The 25,547-nt window shown below is 42.4% G+C and overlaps 1 protein-coding gene across 4 annotated transcripts; it reads right to left on the bottom strand.

Moving 5' to 3' along the window:
- Positions 1 to 1,253: 1,253 nt before the first annotated feature.
- Positions 1,254 to 23,739, bottom strand: LOC123998340 (guanylate kinase-like). Of its 4 annotated transcripts, none has more exons than XM_046303463.1 (16): positions 23,629 to 23,739; positions 21,480 to 21,595; positions 21,091 to 21,132; positions 20,786 to 20,882; positions 20,351 to 20,489; positions 18,164 to 18,248; positions 17,968 to 18,053; positions 17,807 to 17,850; positions 17,594 to 17,709; positions 17,167 to 17,208; positions 8,712 to 8,789; positions 7,528 to 7,624; positions 7,237 to 7,375; positions 6,718 to 6,802; positions 6,501 to 6,586; positions 1,254 to 1,910 (listed from the first exon to the last, which is right to left on the bottom strand). In XM_046303463.1, the coding sequence occupies exons 2-16, from the start codon at positions 21,589 to 21,591 to the stop codon at positions 1,875 to 1,877; spliced, it is 1,284 nt and encodes a 427-aa protein (XP_046159419.1). In that variant the 5' UTR covers positions 21,592 to 21,595; positions 23,629 to 23,739; the 3' UTR covers positions 1,254 to 1,874. The 4 variants fall into 4 exon arrangements, with proteins under 4 accessions (XP_046159419.1, XP_046159421.1, XP_046159418.1 ...); XM_046303462.1 differs by lacking the exon at positions 1,254 to 1,910 and adding an exon at positions 5,612 to 6,366; XM_046303465.1 differs by lacking the exon at positions 8,712 to 8,789.
- Positions 23,740 to 25,547: the final 1,808 nt, after the last annotated feature.

Here is a 25,547-nt window from a genome sequence, read left to right as displayed (position 1 = left end):
CATCGCATTCCCAGTGGGTCAGAAGTTTACATACACTCAATTAGTATTTGGTAGCATTGCCTTTAAATTGTTTAACTTGAGTCAAACGTTTCGGTTATCCTTCCACAATCTTCCCACAATAAGTTGACAGAGCGGTTGTAACTGAGTCAGGTTCGTAGGCCTCCTTGCTCGCACACGCTTTTTCAGTTCTGCCCACAAATTGTCTATATGATTGAGGTCAGGGCTTTGTGATGGCCAATCCAATACCTTGATTTTGTTGTCCTTAAGCCATTTTGCCACAACTTTGGAAGTATACTTGGGGTCATTGTCCATTTGGAAGACCCATTTGGGACCAAGCTTTAACTTCCTGACTGATGTCTTGAGATGTTGCTTCAATATATCCACATAATTTCCCTTCTCATGATGCCATCTATTTTGTGAAGTACACCAGTCACTCCTGCAGCAATGCACCCCCACAACATGATGCTGCCATCCCCGTTCTTCACGGTTGGGATGGTGTTCTTCGGCTTGCAAGCCTCCACCTTTTTCCTCCAAACATAATGATGGTCATTATGGCAAACAGCTCTTTTTTTGTTTCATCAGACCAGAGGACATTTCTCCAAAAAGTATGATCTTTGTCCCCATGTGCAGTTGCAAACCGTAGTCTGGCTTTTTTATGGCAGTTTTGGAGCAGTGGCTTCTTCCTTGCTGAGCGGCCTTTTAGGTTATGTTGATATACTTTTGTACCTGTTTCCTCCAGCATCTTCCCAAGGTCCTTTGCTGTTGTTCTGGGATTGATTTGCACTTTTCGCACCAAAGTACGTTCATCTCTAGGAGACAGAACGCGTCTCCTTCCTGAACAGTATGGCGGCTGCGTGGTCCCATGGTGTTTATACTTGCGTACTATTGTTTGTACAGATTAACGTGGTACCTTTAGGCATTTGGAAATTGTTCCCAAGGATGAGCCAGACTTGTGGAGGTCTACAATTTGTTTCTGAGTTCTTGGCTGATTTCTTTTGATTTCCCCATGATGTCAAGCAAAGAGGCACTGAGCTTGACGGTATAGGCCTTGAAATACATCCATAGACTCCAATTGACTTAAATGATGTCAATTGGCCTATCAGAAGCTTCTAAAGACATAATTTTCTGGAATTTTCCTAGCTGTTTAAAGGCACAGTCAACTTAGTGCATTTAAACTTCTGACCCACTGGAATTGTGATAAGTGAAATAATCTGCCAACAAACAATTGTTGGAAAGATTACTTGTCATGCACAAAGTAGATGTCCTAACCGACTTGCCAAAACTAGAGTTTGTTAACAAGACATTTGGGGAGTGGTTGAAAAACGAGTTTTAATGACTCCAACCTAAGTGTATGTAAACTTCCGACTTCAACTGTACCTATTAAATGACCTATTCCCTTACCCATTTCTCATGATCTATTGACTCTAAGAATGTAAGACAATCTTCTTGAGTCCTAGGCAGGTGTTGGAAGCAAAATTGTTTTTCAATTGTTTCGTTCTGAACAGAACCATTATTATAAAAATGTCAGAAATGTTAAATAACATTATTAACTGGTTTTCTGTTTTTTAAAGTAGTTTCCTTGCTTTTAAAATAACGGTTCTGTTCTGGAACAGTACAGATCACTTTTGTTCTGATTCTGTTTCTCGAACCAGTTCCAACCCCTGGTCTTAGATGCATATTGTATGTTTCTCTGCAACGCTCAGAACAGTTCTTTATGTGGCTAAATCAGCTGATGTCTCAGGGGAGTGGATCTTATTGTGTTTCAGTGTTGATGCAGGATCATAGATGGTGTTGTTCATGCTGGAGTAAAAGTCTTCATATCTCCCGTAAAGTACCAGGCAAGAGGAAGACTGGGACACTGTTACTGTAGCTCCTTATGACTTGATGACCTCCTGAACTTTTGCTATTTCCTGTTGAGGAGAGGAGTAGAATTATGGAAAAATGATGAGCATTAGGCCATACAAATGTAAGTAAATGCGATTACCCTCTTTATCTCAAAAATAAAATACAAATCTGAAAAATGTAAAAATTGTACAGGACAAATTGCAAGATTATTGCAAAAATAATGTCCTCAATCTTTCAGTAAAGAGATACACAACTTCCTCTCAGATTATGGCTGAACTATGCCTCTTTTAGCCTCACCAAGAGGTTAGCCCCACCAAGAGGCTTGATTGGGTCGGTAAGTGTTGGGCTAAGGTAAGGTAGTTTTTTGTTTTCAAGGCACACTTGCTTTTTCAATTCGCTTTTTGCCTCAATTTTCAAAAAAATGTCATCTGTGAAACATTTCATAAAATCTGTATGGTTTTAGGAAGGAAAAGGTACAACTCTCGCACACAATTGCCAACTTGGGTAACACTGTACCATAATTTAAGATGCCCCTATAAATATGTAACTACAAAGCAATAACTGTAGAAAAAAACATCGTAGTTACATACGACGTGTGATGTAATAACATAGTAAGAGTTTATCAGTATAGGTTATTACACAACATGAACACAGACTGTCATTTACCTGTTGAAGGTAAATCCACATATGTTGTGTAATGACCCATGTTCTATTTTATGTTAGTACACATTTCTTTGTCCCAGTGTGTAACTAATATGTTTTGTAGTTACACTTTTGGAAGTCACCTGTGTATTACCATGTTATGAACTCCAATCCAAACGGGTAACATTGCTACATGTAACTACAAAGGGTCAGTAAAACCAAATCACCAGGTAGTCTCAGGGGTTGACATGGTCTTGATATGTGGATCTTAGTAGACTATGACCTGGTAATCTTTCAAAATCTTGAATTTAAACATGAGAATATTTTGCTATTCACCCACTATTGATTTGAGGTGGAGTTCAAATAACAACCTGGTCTCAAGGCATTTCATACTATTCTGTATGTAAATCCGAGACGACAATCCATTTAGTATGATATGTTACATGTCGTATGGTTACATGCTGTAAGACAGATGGTTACTTAAGGCAAAAAAGCGCATAAAGTTTTTGAATCAGAATCTCATCACGGACAACTTTAGCATTTTAGCAACTTTTCAACGACTTACTACACTTTTTAGCTACTTTGCAACTACTTAGCATCTTAGCTAACCCTTACCTTAATCCTTAAACTAACCCTTTACCTGAGCCTAACCTTAACCCTTAGCCCTAACCCTAACCCCTAGCCTAGCTAACGTTAGCAAGTCATTTGTGATTCACGAGGAAACCAGGAATAAGGTAGAGCGAACCTGCTGGTTCCAAGATACAAATAAAAGCCTTCTCCATGCACTGTAATTTATACATTGATAAGAGCTATTGATAAGAGTTAGGTAAATGGAGAAGGGGATTGTAAATACACATAGCAATTTTTTGGGATGATTTTTCACTATGATGCCTGGAGATGAATGTGAACACAGCCATATGGAAGTAAACTGCAAATCATATCAACATGGCATGTACTGCAACCCCGTTATTCAGAATTACAATTGAATGCCCTCATAATTTGCATGAATTACATTTGGAGACCCAAGCTATGTATAGGCTTCTGTAGGGCTGAACCTGGCGGGTTGATGACTTCACTTTAGAATGTTTTGATCATATGCCCAGGATTTTCTCCATTTTATTTTCAAATGTCTATCATGTTAAATATTTGCCACTATCTGGAGACACAGTCAGTATTTTATTCAGTCTACCTACTTTCATTTTAAAAAATTGCCTAAATAATCTACAATATCTGACTATTTTTAAATCTACCAGTTGGTCCTGAAACAGAGATGAATATGCATAGATGGCATTTTTTTCCCATTGATCCCTATATTCTGAACCTGCTCTCTCGATATATTTGGTCACTTAAGTCTGTCGACAGAATTCAAACGAAAGGTATACCGTATTTAAACAGATGACTTGAGATAAATGTACTGAAACCCCCATTGAATGAAAACTCCACGAGAAAATCTGTTTGCCAGTAAGTGGGATGGTTTTCAGTGGTTGAATGAAATGTATTCAGAGCAAGTTAGGCGACTGAAAAAAGGTAAGCTTGTGTACCAAATACTGAGAAGTGCCTAGGAAAGGAATACTGTACATTCCTGGGATCGGGCCCTTAATGCCCACAACATTACATCTAGCTCTAATGTAGGAGTAGCAATACTTCTTGATGACATCATTAATCAACCAAACAAGCCTGAGCCAGCATCGGGCTGTCACTCACACGCTCAGCATGGAATAATGCGACCAGCAACAACAACCACTTAAAACAACCTGTGGTAGCCTAACACCATCACTATCTCACTATCGCCAATAGCCTAGTGGTGACAACAGTGACACATCAAATAGGAGAGAGCCATTTTTGGAAAACACATAGACATGGCATAAAGAAAGAGAGCATTTACACACAGCCTACTGTTAAAATCAACCCATTACTTCGAAATGCACAACTGTTACTTCCCATTGCAGACATATTTTATCACGTTCAGCACACAAAATAACTGGTGATCTAAAGTTTAAACGCAACAATGTTTTGCAGGCATTATTTTCAGCGAGATAGCTAACCACAAGCGAGCTGATAGAGACAGTGCCACTCACCAAATGAGGATCATTTGAAAACAGTAGGCCTTCAACTTAAGTTACTCAATGAGAGGGTGCAGCACTGAGCTAGCCTGCAACTCCACTCTCTGGAGTAGCTCAAACTGCTTCAATTGGTTTCAATGCGCTATTAAGTCTTCACATAGGAAGTAATGGTGTCACGTGATGATTGCTTTGTCATTCATATATAGGGGCTCCTGAGTGTCGCAGCGGTCTAAGGCACTGCATCTCAGTGCTATTGGAGTCACTACAGACTCTGGTTCGATTCCAGGATGTATCACAACCGGCTGTGATTGGGAGTCCCATATGGCGGCACACAATTGGCCCAGCGTCATCTGGGTTAGGGTTTGGCCAGGGTAAATAAGAATTTGTTCCTAACTGACTTTCCTAGTTAAATAAAGATTTAATTAATTAATTAACATGCAGTTTAGTGTCTGAGGGCCTCGCCAAGGGCTGATTTGGCTTTCTAGATTTGTCTCCCCAGAGACCACCAAAGAAAAATACAGACTGGACCGTTTTTTCTCTTCCGTGTTTAACCCTTCCCTTTCCAACACAAACTGAAGAGGTGAAATCAGAATATAATTTAAATTATAGAAAAAAATATTAAATTTTAAATGTCAAATTAAAAAAAGAACACATCATTTTACACATCCTTAGACCTTTTCTGAAGGCTTTTTCTCACGGATCCCCACTGATCACATGTTACGGTTAGAAGAATGTTGTCACAAAGGTTGCACATGTATTTACAATGTGCTTTACCCAAGAGCAAGCAACTTAAGGTAGAGTGAAGTAACCTTTTTGAATTACTATGTAGTTACAAAGTCTCTTTGTTATAGGTCTATGAAAGTATTTTGCCTTGTGATCTCATGTGGCAGGCCAAAGAATTCCATCCATACAAAACCTGCCGAATAGAAGATCCTGTATACGTTGTATTTTCAACCAGCAGCTACCGGGACATAACACTGATCACATTTTTTTCAAACTTTTTACAGTGTTAGTTTCATCAGCTGTGCAAAATGATACAAAACACAGGAAAAAAACAGATGTTTGACTGCACTGGGCCTTTAATGGATTTAATAAAGATTCATATTCAAAACCAATCTCATTTAATACAATGCTGTAGACGAGTAGCTAGGCCTGTAGCTACATTACATTGTCAAAAACAAACATTGTAAACAATGTACAAATCTGTGTCTTCAATTGTGCATCTAAAAAGTTATTTTACGAATATTTTGAATTGGTTGTATGCCATAAACGCTTAAAAGTTATCATGAGGAGATAGTGGCCAGGTTAACAAAATCAAAGCATGTCTTACCTTTTCCATAAAACGGTAACTATATATTAAGTTGCTTGCTCTTGGGTAAATACATTGTAAATACATGTATATCCTTTATAACAACATTGCAATTACAAAGTTGGTTGTCAAATGTTGTCACGTAGTACAAAGTAACCAAAAGGGTTATGCTTTAATGTCGCCTCATTTACACATTTGGGGTTGGAGTTCTTGACATGGTAATACACAGGTGACTTCCAAAAGTAGAATTACAAAACATTTTAGTTGCATACTGGATCAAGGACGTTGTGTAATAAAATAACTACAGAAAATAGATTATGAGTCACTACACACGTGGAATTGCCTTCATTCAGCGAGTTGATTTGTGTGGAATTACCTTCAGCGAGTGCATTTGTAATTACAAAGTCCTTGTTCCAATTGTCTAATTACCAATACACACTATTAAAATGAAATTAAATAGCAGGTTTGGCCTTGAAAGGCCTTCATCAGAATCACATCCGACATTTCCTGTTGAGACAGATATGAGAATATAAAGTGTGTTTACAGAACCTCAGTACAAAAATGATTCTTGTCCAACGTGGACATCGAGTCAACAACTACTCCATCCACTCTTTAGACAATCATCCACTTTTCAGACTCACCTCCTTAAGAACACTTTGCAACTTCTCATAGGCCTCATCCAAGTCGCTGTTGACAATGACAATGTCAAACAATCCAGGCTCGTTGCCTAAAATAGTGAAGAAACAATTATGGAAATACTACTCAAATCATGCAAGGGACTATCCTTAGTTCAATTCCTATCCCTCAAGCATGTGTCGTCGTAAAACCAGTTAACACAGGATAGTATGGGGGACCTACACTCCTCCATGTCAGTCCGGGCTTCTTCCAGGCGGCTCTGTATTTTCTCCTCTGTCTCCGTCGCTCTACCCCTCAAACGTTCTTCCTGTCCATATCAATGGTCCCCAAAAACAATGACAGTTTATACAGTAGCAGAGAGGTAGGCAACTAGATTCAGACGCAGGCTGCTTCCTTTCTGAGCGAATGGTCAGCGGGCCAGAACATAATCATTTGTACACTACAAACAGACCACAAATAAGCTCAAAGGTATTATGTATGTCACAATAACATAATTTCATAATCACATATTTATCAATTTATTCATAGGAATACTAGGGAACAGGATTCATGAATTACTTATTTTTTTGTTGAATTCCTAGTGATTTAACAGTCTTCTTGGTCCAACAACATATGTTTTCTTATTTCTTTACTTAAAACTTTGGGGGGCCAAATAAAAATTGCTTAGGGGCCAAATTTGTCGCCTGTTGCGGACCCCTGCTGTGGAAGAACCCTGTGGAATGTATGGTTGTGGACTCTTACCAGGACCTCAATAGAGGGGGGCTGGATAGAGATGTAGATTGGGTCCAGGTTAGTCTCCTTGATGTGCCTCACCCCTGCGATATCCACGTCCAAGATACAAATGAGGCCCTTGGCCCGCACGTCCTGTACAGCACTCTTACTGTGGAGAAAACAAATAAAATAGCTATGTTTATTCATTGCATCCACGATTCCACAAAACAAACTAGAAATTACATATCTTTCCACAACTATCACTGATTCATACTATAAGACATTTCGGTGCCAACAGAAAGTTCCGAAAAAATACTCTACCTTGTTCCGTACAGGTTGCCCGAAAACTCATCAGTCTCAATGAATTCTCCCTTGTCAATATCCTCCTGCATAGCCTCCCTGTTTGTGAAGTGGTAATCTTGAAACGGACAGGAGAAAAGAAGACGAGGTTAGTCATCAGTCAGCCGGGATGGAGTTCTCTCAAAACAACTGTGGGTAAGTTCACAGGGTACAATACATTTATATTGATTAGTAATCAGGCACTAGAAAATGTTTTATAGAAAGAATGCAAGGACAAGTATGGGTAGACAGGGAAATTAGCATTCACATCACTACACATTACTGTGTCCCTACCATTGTGATTATCTTATTCCTCCACAACATCACAGTGGATCTAACACAGTGGGGAGAACTCTGTAGGTAACACAGGACAACCTTGTCACGATCACATTTACAGGGACAACAACACTCGTATTGAACCTAGAGCCACTGACGGCAACACATACACATATAGCATCACAACATTACAGGTTTGTTCAGAATGAATCCCAGCACATTACAATGTGTCCAGGTAAAAGGTAGATGGATAGAGGATTTCAATGGATGAAGGTGAAAATTATTTAAGTGATTAATGAAAAATAGACAATGAACGTATAGGGGGGAGTAAACTATCACAGACTGATTCCAACAAGCTCACTGTCATGGTGGTGCAGTTTCTGTGTCATTTTCCGTAAGAAAACACAAAGGTATATTGATCAAAGAAATATAAATAATATCAAGGATATTTGCCTTTACAACAGGACCACACCTTACTAGCAGGTATGATCCATACTATAAATTGATATTACTGAACTGGAGCTATATTAAACAAACGGCTGTACTATGAAGCCTATCAATTTCAACAAAATGTTGCAATGCTAATGATGTGTACAAAACAGACATTTTATGGGTGTGAAGACTTCTCTCTTTGGGTCTGGAGAGGGGATCCACTACTGAGGAATTACAGGGGGCTAATTTCAAATGCTTTTTACTCCAAAGAACAAACTGGCATTTGTATTCCTTTGAATAATAGACCGAGTACTTTCCATGACTATTAAGCCCTTGGTGTTTGGTCACTCTGTACTTGAAATATGAAAGTAACCCCCATCACTCTCTCTTGGTAATGTTTTTATGAATCGCATGTAGGTGTGGTTCAATAGAAGCCTAAATTAGGAGGATAGCTACACCTGCGGATGAAACAGAAGATAGGATGTCTGCTACGGGCAGTAACATAGCCCCCAGAAGCATAGGCAGACCGAACAGGCCTACGGAGAAGGAAAAAAAGGCATAAACAAAGATGTATATCCCTGTATCTTACAGGGGGTTACTTGGGAGAGCCATTGGTGCAGTTCGCTTGGGAGTAAGAAGCATTGGAGCTTCAGTGTCAATAGTAGAGTGGGAGAAGAGGTGGTGGGTAGGTACAAAAAGGGCAAAAGGGTATTGAAAGAGTGGAAGAGTCCATTTTTTAAATATTTTATTTATTTAACCTTTTATTTAATTTGGCAAGTCAGTTAAGAACAAATTCTTATTTTACATTGATGGCCTACCCCGGACAAACTCTCCCCTAACTCGGACGGCGCTGGGCCAATTGTGCGCCGCCCTATGGGACTCCCGAAAAACCTGGAAGTAGTAGGTTTAAGATTTTCTTCATATATATATACAGTACCAGTCAAAGGTTTGGACACACCTACTCATTATTATTATTGTATACATTGTAGAAGACATCAAAACTATGAAATAACACACTGAATCATGTAGTAAGAAAAAAAGTGTTCAAAAGATTGCCACCCTTTGCCTTGATGACAACTTTGCACACTCCTGGCATTCTTGCATCCAGCTTCATGAGATATTCACCTGCGGTGACGGATTTAGGTATAGACGACACGAGCAGCTGCCCAGGGCGGCATTTTGTCCGGGTGCGGCACGCGGACACCAATGTCTTAATGCCAGACAAGCTAAACACGTTCTTCTCCTGCTTTGAGGATAACACAGCATCACCGACGAGGCCAACTACCGAGAAGTGTGGGCTCTCCTTCTCTGTGGCCGACATAAGTAAGACATGTAAGCGTGTTAACCCTCGCAAGACGGCAGGCCCAGACGGAATCTCTAGCTGCCTCCTCAGAGCATGTGCAGACCAGCTGGCTGGTGTGTTTACGGACATATTCAGTCTCTCCTTATCCCAGTCTGCTGTCCCCATATGCTTCAAGATGGCCACCATTGTTCCTGTACCCAAGAATGCAAAGGTAACTGAAGTAAATGACGTAGTACTCACTTCTGTAATCATGAAGTGCTTTGAGAGACTAGTCAAGGATCAGATCACCTCCACCTTACCGGTCACCCTAGACTCACATCAATATGTTTTCCTCCCTAATTGATTCACAGATGATACAATCGCCATCACACTGCACACTGCCTCATCCCATCTGGACAAGATTAATACCTATGTAAGAATGCTGTTCAATTACTATAGCTCAGCATTCAACCACATCTCTGTGTGTGGAGTAAATGTGGTCTAGATTTGTTTTCCCTCTGGTTGCACATTTAACATGCTGGTAGAAATTGGCTCAAACAAATTTGAGTTTCCCTGCATTAAAGTCCCCGGCCACTAGTAGTGCCGCCTCTGAATGAACATTTTCCTGTTTGCTTATGGACTTATACAGCTCATTGAGTGCTGTCTTAGTGCCAGCATCGGTTTGTGGTGGTATATAGGCAGCCATGAAAAATATAGATAAACTCTCTTGGTAAATAGTGTGGTCTACAGCTTATTGTGAGATACTCTACCATAGGCGAGCAAAAACCTCAAGACTTCCTTAGATTTCATGCACCAGCTGAATGGGTGACCCTAGTACAGGTCCATGTAAGGAGAGGAGTGCCACCAAATCTCCATCCCTGGGAGATGAGGTGTAGATGACTGCTCAGATGGTTATTTACTGTTGACCACAATCACAACTGGGGTCAACCACTGACCCAGATGTATTTTTAATGTGCCTCTTAGTCACGAGACCTGATATAGCGCCCTGTGTCTTGTTGTTTACAAATATACATAGACCGTCACCCCTTGTCTTACCAGAGGCTGCTGTTCTATGCTGCTGAAAAACCTTAAAACCCCGCCAGCTGTATGTTATTCATTTCGTCGTTCAGCCACGACAAAACATACGTTTTACAGTTGTTGATGTCCCTTTGGTAGGATATACATGATTGTAGTTAGTTATTTTATTGTCGATTGATTATACATTGGCTAATAGGACCGATGGTAAAAGGTAGATTACTCTTTCGGCGAAAGATCCTTACAAGGCACCCGGACCTTCGTCCTCGATACCTCTGATTCTTTCTCCTGCGAATGATGGGGATGAGGGCCTTGTCGGGCGACTGAAGTAAATCCTTCCCATCTGACTCATTGAATAAAAACTATACCTCCAGTACAGAGTGAGTAATATCCTGATGTCTTGACAATCTTTTCGGTCATAAGACACGGGGGCAGAAACATTACGTACAAAATAAGTTGCAAATAATGCAAAAAAAAAACATACAAAATAGCACAATTGGTTACGGGAGCGTAAAATGGCAGCCATCTCATTCGGGGCCATTCTTCTGAATCAGATGACCTGGCCTCCACAATCACCTGACCTCAACCCAATTGAGATGGTTTTGGGATGAGTTCGACCGCAGTGTGAAGGAGAAGCAGCCAATAAGTGCTCAGCATATGTGGGAACTCCTTCAAGTCTGTTGGAAAAGCATTCCTCATAAAGCTGGTTGAGAGAATTCCAAGAGTGTGCAAGGCTGTCATCAAGGCAAAGGGTGGCTACTTTGAAGAATCTAAAATATATTTAGATTTGTTTAACACTTTTTGGTTACTAAAAGATTCCATAGGTGTTATTTCATAGTTTTGATGTATTCACTATTGTTCTACAATGTATAAAATAGTAGAAATAAAGAAAAACCCTTGAATGAGTAGGTGTGTCCAAATGTTTGACGGGTACTGTATATACTTGAGAGTTTGTGGGCAATTTGATATGATAGTTTTTTACAATTAGGCTAAATGTCTTATAAATGTCCTATGAATATAAAATGATAAAAAAATGACTCAAGAGCCATAAGAGTCTAGTAATATATCTCTGATATAAACTCAGCAAAAAAGGACCATGTCTTTCAAAGATAATTCATAAAAATCCAAATAACTTCACAGATCTTCATTGTAAAGGGTTTAAAATACTGTTTCCCTTGCTTGTTCAAAGAACCATAAACAATTAATGAACATGCGCCAGTGGAACGGTCGTTAAGACACTAACAGCTTACAGACGGTAGGCAATTAAGGTTATGAAAACTTAGGACACTAAAGAGGCCTTTCTACTGACCTTGAAAAACACCAAAAGAAGATGCCCAGGATCCCTGCTCATCTGCGTGAACGTGCTTTAGGCATGCTGCATGGCGGCATGAGGACTGCAGATGTGGCCAGAGCAATAAATGGCAATGTCCGGACTATGAGACGCCTAAGACAGCGCTACAGGGAGACAGGACGGGCAGCTAATTGTCCTCGCAGTGGCAGACCACGTGTAACAAGACCTGCATAGAATCGGTACATCCGAACATCACATCAGCAGGACAGGTACAGAATGGCAACAACAACTGCCCGAGTTACACCAGGAACGCACAATCTCTCCATCAGTGCTCAGACTGTCCGCAATAGGCTGAGAGAGGCTGGACTGGGGGCTTGTAGGCCTGTTGTAAGGCAGGTCCTCACCAGACATCACCGGCAACAATGTTGCCTGTGGGCACAACGAGTCGTGGTTTTGTCTCACAAGGGGTAATGGTCGGATTTGCGTGACCCTCCAGCATGACAATGCCACCAGCCATACTGCTCATACTGTGTGTGATTTCTTGCAAGATAGGATTGTCAGTGTTCTGCCATGGCCAGTGCAGAGCCCGGATCTCAATCCCATTGAGCACGTCTGGGACCTGTTAGATCGGAGGGTGAGGGCTTGGGCCATTCCCCCCAGAAATGTCCAGGAACTTGCAGGTGCCTTGGTGGAAGAGTGGGGTAACATCTCACAGCAAGAACTGGCAAATCTGGTGCAGTCCATGAGGAGGAGATTTCAGTACTTAATGCAGCTGGTGGCCACACCAGATACTGACTGTTACTTTTGAATTTGACCCCCCCCCCCAAACACACACTTTGTTCAGGGACACATTATTCCATTTCTGTTAGTCAAATGTCTGTGGAACTTGTTCAGTTGTTGAATCTTATTTTCATACAAATATTTACACATGTTAAGTTTGCTGAAAATAAACTCAATTGACAGTGAGGACATTTCTTTTTTGCTGAGTTTATGTCATTCTACTGTTTTCTGTCGTTAGTTATACTTATGTATGATGGAAAACATCATTTTGGGCTTTTATTTTTTAAATTTTACCCCCTTTTCTCCCCAATTTCGTGGTATCCAATTGTTAGTAGTTACTATCTTGTCTCATCGCTACAACTCCCATACGGGATCGGGAGAGACGAAGGTCAAAATCCATGCGTCCTCCGAAACACAACCCAACCAAGCCCTACTGCTTCTTAACACAGCGCGCATCCAACCCGGATGCCAACCGCACCAATGTGTTGGAGGAAACACCGTGCACCTGGCAACCTTGTTAGCACCCAGCCCGCCACAGGAGTCACTAGTGCGTGATGAGACAAGGATATCCCTACCGGCCAAACCCTCCCTAACCCGGACAACACTAGGCCAATTGTGCATCGCCCCATGGACCTCCCGGTCGCGGGCCGGCTGCAACAGAGCTTGAGCTCGAACCCAGAGTCTCTGGTGGCACAGCTAGCACTGTGATGTAGTGCCCTAGACCCCTGCACCACCCGGGAGGACACGTTTTGCTTTTCAGCGAGCTGTCCGAACACTAATAGTCTATGCAGAAATATAACAATTGTGTGCAGATACAGAGCCTTCAGAAAGTATTCAACCCCTTGGATTTTTTTGTTGTGAAACAGCCTGAATTGAAAATTACATTGATATTTTGTATCACTGGACTACACACAATACCCCATAATGTCAAAGTGGAATCATATTTTTAAATATTTTAACAAATTAATGAAAAAGGAAAAGCTGAAATGTCAGTAGGTATTCAACTCTTTTGTTATGGCAAATTTATTTTTGTTATTGACTACCTCGTCTCTGTATCCAACACTCAGTCTAGCAGTAAATGTCAAACACAGATTCAACCAGAAAGACCAGGGAGGATTTCCAATGCCTCACAAATTAGGGCACCTATTTGCAGATTTAAAAAAACAGACATTGAATACCCCTTTGAGCATGGTGAACTTATTTATTACACATTGGAATGTATCAATACACTCAGTCAATACAAAGATACAGGCGTCCTTCCTAACTAGTTGCCGGAGAGGAAGGAATCAGCTCAAGGATTTCACCATGAGGCAAATGGTGACTTTAAAACAGTTACAGAGTTTAATGGCTGTGGATGGATCAACAATGTTGCCGTTACTCCAAAATACTAACCTAAATCGCAGAGTGAAAAGAAGGAAGCTTGTACAGAATAAATATATTCAAAAACATGCTTTCTGTTTGCAATAATGCATTAAAGTAAAACTGCAAAAAATGTGGCAAAGAAGGAACTTTCCAACACAGCACATCACTGAGTACCACTCTTATATCATATCTTCATTATGCTTGTCATCAACAAGGACTAGGGAGTTAAGGATAAGAAGAAACAGAATAGAGCTAAACACTGGCAAAATCCTAGAGGAAAACCTGGTTCAGTCCGCTTTCCAACAGAAACTGCGAGTTAAATTCACCTTTCAGCAGGACTATAATCTAAAACACAAGGCCTGTCACGCCCTGGTCGAAGTATTTTGTGTTTTTCTTTATGTATTTGGTCAGGCCAGGGTGTGACATGGGTTTTTTGTATGTGGTGTGTAGATAGTGGGATTGTAGCTTAGTGGGGTGTTCTAGGTTAGTCTATGGCTGTCTGAAGTGGTTCTCAATCAGAGGCAGGTGTTTATCATTGTCTCTGATTGGGAACCATATTTAGGCAGCCATATTCTTTGGTTGTATTGTGGGTGATTGTCCTGAGTGTCTTGATGTCCTTAGTCTGTGTTAGTTTGCACCAGTTAAGGCTGTTTCGGTTTTCACTACGTTTATTGTTTTGTAGAGTTTGTGTTTTGGATTTGTGTTACGTTGTGTAAATAAACATGGATCACAATATACGCGCTGCAGTTTGGTCTGACTCTCCTTCACCATTAGAAAACCGTGACAGAATCACCCACCGTAAACGGACCAAGCAGCATGTCAACAGGCAGGAGCAGCCCAAAGAGGAGCTGCGTATTAAGGATTTCTGGACATGGGAGGAAATCCTTGACGGGAGAGGACCCTGGGCTAAACCAGGGGAGTGTAGCCGCCCAAAGGTGCAGCAGGAGAAGAGGAAACTGGAGCAGCCCAAAGAGGAGTACAGTATGGACTATACTTCTTGGGAGGAGATAGACAGGTGGGCGGTCGACCCAGGGAGAGTGCCGGAGCCCGCCTGGGATTCGATGGAGCAGTGGGCGGAAGGTTACAGGAGAATGAGGTTGGCGAAGCAAGCACGACGGCGCGGACGGAAGCCCGGGAATCAGCCCCAAAAATTTCTTGGGGGGGGGGCTTGGCAATGCCAGGGAGTATGGCAATGCCAGGTAGGAGACCTGCGCAAACTCCCTGTGCTTACCGGGGGGCTAGAGAGACCGGGCAGGCACCGTGTTATGCAGTGTTAATATTATTATTATATTATTATATTATTATTATTATATTATTGGTGCGCACGGTGTCCCCGGTGCGGGTGCATAGCCCGGTGCGGTATATTCCAGCTCCGCGTATGCCGGCTTACATGGCACCAGCCTTGCACTCGGTGTCTCCGGTTCGCCTACATAGCCCAGTACGGGCTATTCCACCTCACTGCACTGGCAGGGCAACCGAGAGTATTCAACCAGGTAAGGTTGGGCAGGCTCGGTGCTCAAGAGCTCCAGTGCGCCTGCACGGTCCGGTCTATCCAGTACCAACTCCACACCCCAGCCCTCCGGTAGCAGCTCCCCGCACCAGGCTGCCTGTGCGTGTCCTCGGCCCAGTACCACCAGTGCCAGCACCACGCATCAGGCCTACAGTGCGCCTCGCCTCTCCTGCGCTGTTGGAGCCTTTCTCCTCTCCTGTGCTGCCGGAGTCTCCCGCCTGTCCGGCGCCGCTGCCGGAGTCTCCCGCCTGTCCGGCGCCGCTGCCCCTCAGCCCAGAGGCGCCAGAGCCCCTCTGTCCTGAGCTTCTTTTCACTCCTGAGCTTCTGCCCCTCTGTCCCGAGCTTCTGCCCCTCTGTCCAGAGCTGCCCCTCTGTCCAGTGGGGTCATTGATAAGGGTGGCCATGGTGAGAAAGCCATGGAGGTGGACAATAAGGCGGACTAAGACAATTGTGAAGTGGGGTCCACGTCCCCCGCCGGAGCCGCCACCATGGACAGACGCCCACCCGGACCCTCCCTATTGATTTGAGGTGCGTTCGGGAGTCCACACCTTAGGGGGGGGTTCTGTCACGCCCTGGTCGAAGTATTTTGTGTTTTTCTTTATGTATTTGGTCAGGCCAGGGTGTGACATGGGTTTTTTGTATGTGGTGTGTAGATAGTGGGATTGTAGCTTAGTGGGGTGTTCTAGGTTAGTTCTAGGTTAGTCTGGCTGTCTGTAGTGTTTCTCAATCAGAGGCAGGTGTTTATCGTTGTCTCTGATTGGGAACCATATTTAGGCAGCCATATTCTTTGGTTGTATTGTGGGTGATTGTCCTGAGTGTCTTGATGTCCTTAGTCTGTGTTAGTTTGCACCAGTTAAGGCTGTTTCGGTTTTCACTACGTTTATTGTTTTGTAGAGTTTGTGTTTTGGATTCGTGTTACGTTGTGTAAATAAACATGGATCACAATATACGCGCTGCAGTTTGGTCCGACTCTCCTTCACCATTAGAAAACCGTGACAAGGCCAAATATACACTGGGGTGCCTTACCAAAACAACGTTTAATGTTTTTGGGTGGCCTAGTTACAGTTTTGACTTAAATCTGCTTAAAAATCTATGGCAAGACTTGAAAATGGCTGTCTAACAATGATCAACAACGAACTTGACAATACTTTTTTAAAGAACAATGTGCAAATATTGCACAATCCGGGTGTGCAAAGTTCTTAGTGACATATCCAGAAAGACTCACAGCTGTAATCGCTGCCAGAGGTGGTTGAACCATCTATTGACTCAGGGGGGTTGATTACTTATCAATATATACATTTTATTTTTTTATATATATATTTTTTTTTACAAATGTTAGAATTTTCTTCCATTTTGACATTACAGGGTATTTGGTGTAGATTGTTGTCAGACAACTTTAATCCCACTTTGTAAAATGTGGGAAAAGTCAAGGGGTGTGAATACTTTCTGAAGGCACTGTAACTGCCACCACACTCAACATTCATGGCACTGCAACACACATTAAGTTTGAGGCCTGGCCTTCATACAGTAGGAAATTCTTACTAAAGATACAGTAAGAAGGCCAGCACCATTCTTGGCCTGGAGAGCACCACCAATAACCTTCTGGGTTTATAGACATGATCTGTGTTTATGAGTAAGAGAATGATACTGTACCTTTGCCATCTACCTCTCCTGGACGTGGGTCCCTTGTTGTATCTGTAAGGACACATTTAGTGAGCATAAATGTAACACCCTTCTTATTCTGTGAGCATACATGTCATAAATGATACAGAATGATATCAATAACCTCAACCAATGATGAGCATTCAAAGATATGCCAGACAACGCTAACTGTATGCCGTCTTCCTCATGATCCAGTCGATAGCCATCAAGAAGTGAAATGGTGACAGTGGATATCCCTGTCTCACACCAATCAGTACAGCCATAACTAAACTGTTAAAAAATTGTTTAAATATGAGTGGTCCACAGAAATATCACACTCAAAGTACTATGACAAACGGCCTGTAGTTAGATAAGGCTGAGACAGTGGGGATAGATCCTGCTCCGCTACCAACTACATGTTGGGTGACACAATACGTACGTGATACGCTGAAGCCGAAAACTCCCTTGTAGTCCTTCAGCAGCTTCTTCAGCAGAGTGCTCTTCCCTGCCCCTGAGGGGCCACTTATTACAACAGGCCTGGGTCCTGACATAATACTGACACAGAGGGAGAGAGGGATTGAATACAATGAAAGATTTGGTTATAGGACATGTGTGGCTATGATATGCATAATAACAAAATTATTCTTCTTACGAATTGCATCTTTCTTTCTTGGTTGACTGAACTTTAGTAATTTCCTGTAGAGACAAACATGTGAGAAAAGTGTGTGAGACCACTACCGACTGACAAAAATTTAGAGAATTCGACTTTGTCCCTATTCTAAATGTAGACAGTCATCCTCTCTTCAGACTTACCTCAATAAGAGCACTTTGCAACTTCTCATAAGCCTCCTCTAAGTCATCATTGACAATAAGCATGTCAAACACTCCAGGCTCGTTGCCTAAAATAGGAAAGTGATAAGTCATAGCATGGATTATTAGTGGTTCCATCCATATTTTCCAAAGATTTGCAGTACAACTATGTCTATATGGGACAGTAAGGGGGGCCTACTGAGCTCCATGTCAACCCGTGCTGCCTCCAGACGCTTCTGCAGACTCTCCTCGGTCTCCGTATTTCTGTCCCTCAGACGCTTTTCCTGTACACATCAATTGTCCCTAAAGTTATTACAATATCTACATTTCAAGGGTACATTCATACATTTCAAGAGACTCATGTCACTAGCTCAAGTATGACATTTCCAAGGGCTAGCATATGTGATCCGTTTCATGATGTCGCACGTCACTACTTTGCAGAAGAGGCATTTCAATGTTGTTGTTGTTGTTGTTTTTAATCAAAAGGCGTTTTGGGGCAGAAATACCTTCTTGAACATGTGAACTTTCATGTGCTTTAATAACAAACTTGTATGCCATCTGTAAATACTAATAAACATGCTCAATTACCAGCCTAGTTGGTTTAGCCACTGAAAAAGCAAGGAACCTTCCCACCTGCCATGATTGGTTCAGATAATGGATGGGTTAGACATGCTGAGAGAGGAGTTTGGATTGGTTTGCCACTTCTGTCTATAACATGAGCTGCTCAGTATGTGTAGTAGATCATCCTGGCTTTTTTGAAAGACAATGTTAGCCATAGAGAACTGCAAAAGTGTGGCTACTCCTCAACAACATTGTTGCCCCGAATTTAGAATACACTATCGACAAAGATCAGTGGGAAAAGGTTGTGATGGACTGATGTTACTTTCTGCACACAGTTGACTGGAGTGACTTTATTTTACCTTTTTTTAACTAGGCAAGTCAGTTAAGAACAAATTCTTATTTTCAATGATGGCCTAGGAACAGGGGGTTAACTGCCTTTTCAGGGGCAGAATGACAGATTTGTACCTTGTCAGCTCGGGTTTTGAACTTGCAACCTTCCGGTTACTAGTCCAACACTCTAACAACTAGGCTACCCTGCCGACTTGACACAATAACGGGCCAAACAAGCTTTAGCTAGCTACAAACCAAATGGAAAATACACGCTTCTGTGAAGCATTCATCCATATATACGGGTAAGAGTCTAGCTACATTTTCAGAATTTATACGTTTCTACGTTCTTTATACGCTCTTGGTCAGAAAGTCGTTTTCATTGCAAGTTAAAGCGTACTAGCAAATGTTAGCTTGCTGACTCGTGTATGGTATGTGTAGTAATATTATTCGTATCTCAGAAATATATTTGCATTACTAGTTATAGCCTAATGTTAGTTAGCTAGCGAACATTGAACCCAGTTGGTTAGCTTTAGCTACCTTCAAATTCATACTCAAGCATTTCATGGGTGGTAGCTAGCTATGCCAATTGTTTGTACTGTAGCTATGGGTTGGGAATATAGTTCATTTATTAGCTAGCTAGCTAGCTACATGTCTGAACAAAAGACTTCACTTCGCAAGTGAATGATTACATGACACATCAAGTTAGCCAGGTGTATCTGGGGGAGATTACAGCCATCGATTATATTTCATGAATATGTGCACATGTGTAGACGATAATGACCCATCCACTTAGCTCGATGTGGCTGGGGGATGATTATAGCATTTCCTTCACATGACCCATCAATTTAGACAAGTTTCTGGGTAAGCAAAATCTAATAATAAAAAAATATTTATATTATATATTTATCTGGACACTTTGAAAATCAGATTAGGATATAGGCCAAGGACTAGATAAAGTGTATTTTTACCTGGAGTTTTACCTTATTGTAGGCTACTACTTTCACCACTTTTAGTCTTGAAATCGTTGGTTATTTTCCTTAAAGAGATGGTTGGGGATAAGATTTAAGAGGGTGTGAACGATGCTGAATAGGTGTAGACAAAGAAGAGCTCGCCGCTATTGTAGGTGTACCAAAACATTCAAGGGACATTTTCGCAAAAGTGGAGTTGCAAGTTAATCAAATTTTAAAGCAGAATAACATTCCCATTCTTCCTCATCTGCAGTGTATGATATACCATTTTGTAGCTCTGAGTCTCTACTTTTATCCAAAAATAGCGGTCCAAGCACAGAACATTGAGGAATGCCAAAATAGACAGTAGTACCCTTTGCGTTGTGTGATTGTGGACTTGTTGCAGAGTTTACAGTCGCTCAGCCATGATAGTCTGCGTTCCATTGTGACATTTAAGAGCCTCATTTGATTTACTCCATGAGGCTCTTAAATGTTTCATAATGGGCCATGCTGACTATTGCGGCTCTGAACTCTGAATTGGGCATTACCAGGATCTCTATAGAGGGGGGCTGGATAGAGACATAGATAGGGTCCAGGTCAGTTTGCTTGATGTTCCTTACTCCCTGGATGTCCACATCCAGAATGCAGATGAGACCATTGGCCCGCACTTCATCTACAGAAGACTTGCTATGTAGAAACAGGAAATACAAGTTCTGTTCATTCATTGTTTCACAATTCCATTTAACAGCAGAAACAAGAACATATGCATCTTTCCACCTGGATTTGCACAGTAGGTTTACAACATGGGGGCTTTTAAACAATACATATGGACAGCGTAAGAGTGACACCTCACACCAGTGACTATTCCTCACATGCTCCAGTATGAGTAGGCTAGAGGATAGATTTTCTGGAAAACCTGAGAAGTCACCGGAATTTTGCAACTCATTTTGATGTCAACAGAAAGTTATCAAAATGTACTCTACCTTGTTCCATACAGGTTCCCGGAAAACTCTGCATTCTCAATGTACGTCCCATCGTCAATATCCTCCTGCATAGCCTCCCTGTTGGAGAAGTGGTAATCTTCAAATAGAGCGGAGAGGAAATGATGTCGTTAATTGCTGAAGCCAGCATTCAAGTTACAAAATCAGAAGTGAAAACCAGAAGTTACAAAACCAAACTTGATTAAAAGCCTGGAGAGCATCACTGATATCCATCTGGGATTACTAACATGACTGAGATGGGTTCACAGACATGATCTGTGTTTATGAGTGAGAGGATGTTACTGTACCTTTGCCGTCTACCTCTCCTGGACGTGGGCTCCTTGTTGTATCTGTAAGGACACATTCAATGAGCATTAATGATCAACATCCGTCATCAACATCCAGTCATGCCAGACAACCCTAACTGTATGACGGTTCTTTTGTTTTCATTGGTCTTCCTTGCAGCCAGCAAGAAGAGGAATGGAGATAGAGGACATCCCTGTGTCGCACAGATCCGCACAACCATTAACTAAACTGGACATGGATGGTATATGGGAATATCCCACCCCAAGTCCAATGACAAACGTGGCCTAGAGGTAGAGAAGGCTGAGACAGTAAGGACAGATAGGGCCTACTGCTGTCCCACTTCCTCCCAGACAGGATATTGGGATAAATGGTGGGTGAAGCACAAACGTACGTGACACGCTGAAGCCAAAGACTCCATCGTAATCCCTCAGCAGCATCTTCATAAGAGTGCTCTTCCCTGCCCCCGAGGGGCCGCTCAGAACAACCGGCCTGGGTCCTTCCATAACACTGGAGAGGGAGAGAGGAAATACAATGAAAGATACAGTGAAAAAACAGTTTGTACTTTTTAGATATTTTATTTTTACAAAACCAATGCATTTGCTTCACAAATAATCTTTAACTAATTTAATGGAGCCACGCAATCCATTTTAGACACTTTGGGATCATTTGGGCATGAAATTAAAACATACTAACTTTGGGACAAATATGCTTCAGTTAGTATTTGGTGGCACCAGCCAGGTAAACAAAACCAAAGCATGGATTGTTGTCTCTCTTTGTACAAAGACTGCTTATAGGGTAGTCGAAGTCTGTGCACGGTTGTGTGACAATCGTGACCTTCTATGCAAAGTAGCGATGACTGGCGTAGCCTTTCACTATTCAGCAGCCCACCACTGTCTAGCCTGCCACTACCATGACCAGATATACACAAACAATAATGGAATGAAGCACACTCGAGATTCATTCTGTAACCTTCAAAATTATTAAGTCAGGCTCTGACTAACTCCACTCATAGGAGCCAATCTGCGTAGAGTGCTTGGAAGCTAACCAGCTAGCGAGCCTATAGCTAAGCAGTTCTTCCTCTGGCCTTAGGCTCAGATGCTAACGTCTAATCCACTGATCCAGTGAATAAGCCACTATGATTTAATGGCTATGCCACAATCAGACACGGGGTGGGGGTGGGGGAGGGGGGGAGCCATGTGACTGCACATTAGGACCACACGACGAGTGTCAAGAGGTTTTAAAGGGTTAAACAGAAAACCCCACAAAAAACTTAAGAGAAAATTGCATTTTCTACCCCTGAGTGTTTAATCTAGCTAGGTGGTCATAATCACTACTTTCATTTAGATCATAGATGTGCAGCTATTCCAGTAACACAATTCTTCCACGAAACCAACATTAGGTTCCACAACAAATTCATCACGTCAGCGATAGCCCAACTCAACATTATACAAATGGCTAGACCTGTGATTTGATGGAGCAGGCTGGATGATAGGACCTTGTAAACCGGATTAGGCCAAGGCCCATATTCCACGGTCCACTCCAAAACAGATGCCATGCTCTCAAGGTGCGTTTAAAAAGGCCTTTTCGTTCAAATGGAACATCAGGTACAGAGCTGGGTCAACACCCTTACAGTGTATCTGCCAGAAGAAAGGCATATTGGCTTGTCTACTGTGACTCGGACAATAAGGATATTCCCAGATATACACTGTGTTCAAATAGGTGTGTTTCAAGGTGGCAAAACACTGGAGGTAATGTCTGAAGCTCTTCATCCCATTGGCGAAGGATGTTCTTGCTGACTTTAGACTCAGTGGCTAATCAGCCCATCTGACCTATTTCGAGTCCTGTTTGACTCCCTATATCAATGAGGTCGTGACCCTTCAAGGATGTTTCCTGGGAAAACACAATCCAGGCTGTCAAACTCTTTACTTATTTCATTGGAGTGTGTACCAGCATTAACTCGAAGAGAGCCGTAGATCATTGAACCATCACAACCCAGATCCCTGTCTGCTGACCTTTGTTGGGCATTTCATGAAAACAACAGACCAGACTGGCCATAATTGAATAAATAAGTTAAGGGTCTATTGCCTAACCCCTTAAGATGACTCAACTTCACAAAGACAACATACCGTAGCTGTTACTGTTATTTCATCTAATCATTGTATAACCTTTTCAAATATACGCTGTCAATAATTCAGGGGAATCCTACTAACGCGTACAGCTGAGATCTCCAAGCACGGCAACAGAAGAACATTCAAGGACTACACACTTGTGAATGATTTCCAAGTGGAGTCCATAAAAAGCAGTTCGTTGTACAGTGAGTAATTGAGTAATTGCCAGGTTACATTGATTACTGAAGACAGACCTCAGTTTCAACTTGATGTACTGTATATTAGCTCTGTCCTACTGTATATTAGCTCTGTCCTACTGTATATTAGCTCTGTCCTACTGTATATTAGCTCTGTCCTACTGTATATTAGCTCTGTCCTACTGTATATTAGCTCTGTCTTTCTTACATCTTTGAAGTTGCATGTTTGTCTTACCTTATCTCAGTGGCTGTACTGGGTGGCTGTAGAGAAGATATCTCGGAGTGATTGAGACGGAGGAGAGAGCTTTACCTGGGTGTGTGTTTGTGAGTTGTTGGTAGGTGTGTGTCAGACTGATTGACATAGACAGCTTACTGACAGCCTCAATTACCACCTCCTCCCTTCAGCTCATCAGCCAATCGCATGCTGGCATGCTGACCTTGTTTATCTGAGCCGTCCAAACAGGTAGCGCCTTAATTACTTCAAGTCATGTGACAAGACTAGCCCTGATGGCTTCTCGGCTCCGTTCTTTTCTGATTTGTCACAATGTATCACTGGTCAATCAGGTTGTCATCCTCAGCTCCTGGCTAACAAACCCTGTGTTAAAGATAAACTTCTTAATGAAGGAGGAAATGTGATTAAGGGGAACAAAAGGCCACACCCTCATTCACTTTAGTATACAAAGACACAGTCGAGGGACATAGAGCTTGTTTGATCTAGTAGATTTGCAGTCTGTAAGTGAGAGGTGGCTGCCCTGGCATGGTTGGTGTTACATGCAACACTGGTCTCACATAGAGGATGGGTTCAGATTAGGGTTGTGGCGGTCTTGACATTTTGTCAGTCGGGTGATTGCCAAGCAAATAACTGTTGGTACATTTTGAAAAAGTATAATAAATCCATGTAATATAGCCTACACCTTCACAATAAATCCATGTATTATAGCCTACACCTTCACAATAAATCCATGATAAAGAAACATGACATGAAGAAAATGTAGTCTATTTCAGAAGAACAGAATTGCACACTCTTGGGATGTCTTTATGTTAGCCCTGGTCTGGCTATGCCATATTATCACAGCTCAGGCTAAGACCCAGATGCAAACACAGGAGGCGGATAGTACGAGTCTCAGAGTTTATTACAAGGGGCAGGCAATCGTTAGGTCAAGGCAGGCAAAAAGTCGTAATCCAAATCAGAGTCAGGTAGGTACAGGACGGCAGGCAGGGTCAGGACAGGTAGAAAAGTCCGAACAGGGAAGACTAGAAAAAAGCTAAAACTAGAGCACAGGAAACACAGGAACACGCTGGTAGGGATGGACGGGACAAGGCGAACTGGCAACAGACAAACAGAAAATGCAGGTATAATAATCACAAGGCAGGTGAAACAGATGAAGAAGTGACTGTACCCCCCTGAGGGCGCAACTTGGCATCTTACCCTGGGACATGGTTGACTGGGGGTGTTGACAGCAGAAGTCCGTCATGAGGGCTGGGTCCAGGATATTCCTGACGGGGACCCAACACCTCTCCTCCGGGCCATAACCCTCCCAGTCAACCAGGTACTGGAATCCCCTGCTTCGAGGTACACTCAGGAGGCGCCTCACTGTGTGAGAGTTGCACCCCTTCTGAAAAAACCTACACTCGATCCCTCCGATGTCAACAATTACAGACCAGTATCCCTTCTTTCTTTTCTCTCCAAAACTCTTGAACGTGCCGTCCTTGGCCAGCTCTCCCGCTATCTCTCTCTGAATGACCTTCTTGATCCAAATCAGTCAGGTTTCAAGACTAGTCATTCAACTGAGACTGCTCTCCTCTGTATCACGGAGGCGCTCCGCACTGCTAAAGCTAACTCTCTCTCCTCTGCTCTCATCCTTCTAGATCTATCGGCTGCCTTCGATACTGTGAACCATCAGATCCTCCTCTCCACCCTCTCCGAGTTGGGCATCTCCGGCGCGGCCCACGCTTGGATTGCGTCCTACCTGACAGGTCGCTCCTACCAGGTGGCGTGGCGAGAATCTGTCTCCTCACCACGCGCTCTCACCACTGGTGTCCCCCAGGGCTCTGTTCTAGGCCCTCTCCTATTCTCGCTATACACCAAGTCACTTGGCTCTGTCATAACCTCACATGGTCTCTCCTATCATTGCTATGCAGACGACACACAAC

This window comes from Oncorhynchus gorbuscha, linkage group LG15, assembly GCF_021184085.1.
Source record: "Oncorhynchus gorbuscha isolate QuinsamMale2020 ecotype Even-year linkage group LG15, OgorEven_v1.0, whole genome shotgun sequence".
NCBI classification, from domain to species: Eukaryota; Metazoa; Chordata; class Actinopteri; order Salmoniformes; family Salmonidae; genus Oncorhynchus; species Oncorhynchus gorbuscha.
This window is presented reverse-complemented; position numbering and strand designations above follow the sequence as displayed.

Bases quoted from the DNA above. Each gene is read 5' to 3' on its own strand.
- LOC123998340 (XM_046303462.1), bottom strand. From the start codon at position 21,591: ATGGAAGGACCCAGGCCGGTTGTTCTGAGCGGCCCCTCGGGGGCAGGG. The intron at 20,883-21,090 runs GTACAGTAACAT...CTCTATTTGAAG, and splicing joins AGGAGAGGTAGACGGCAAAG to ATTACCACTTCTCCAACAGG. The intron at 20,490-20,785 runs GTAGAGTACATT...GTTTCTACATAG, and splicing joins GGGAACCTGTATGGAACAAG to CAAGTCTTCTGTAGATGAAG.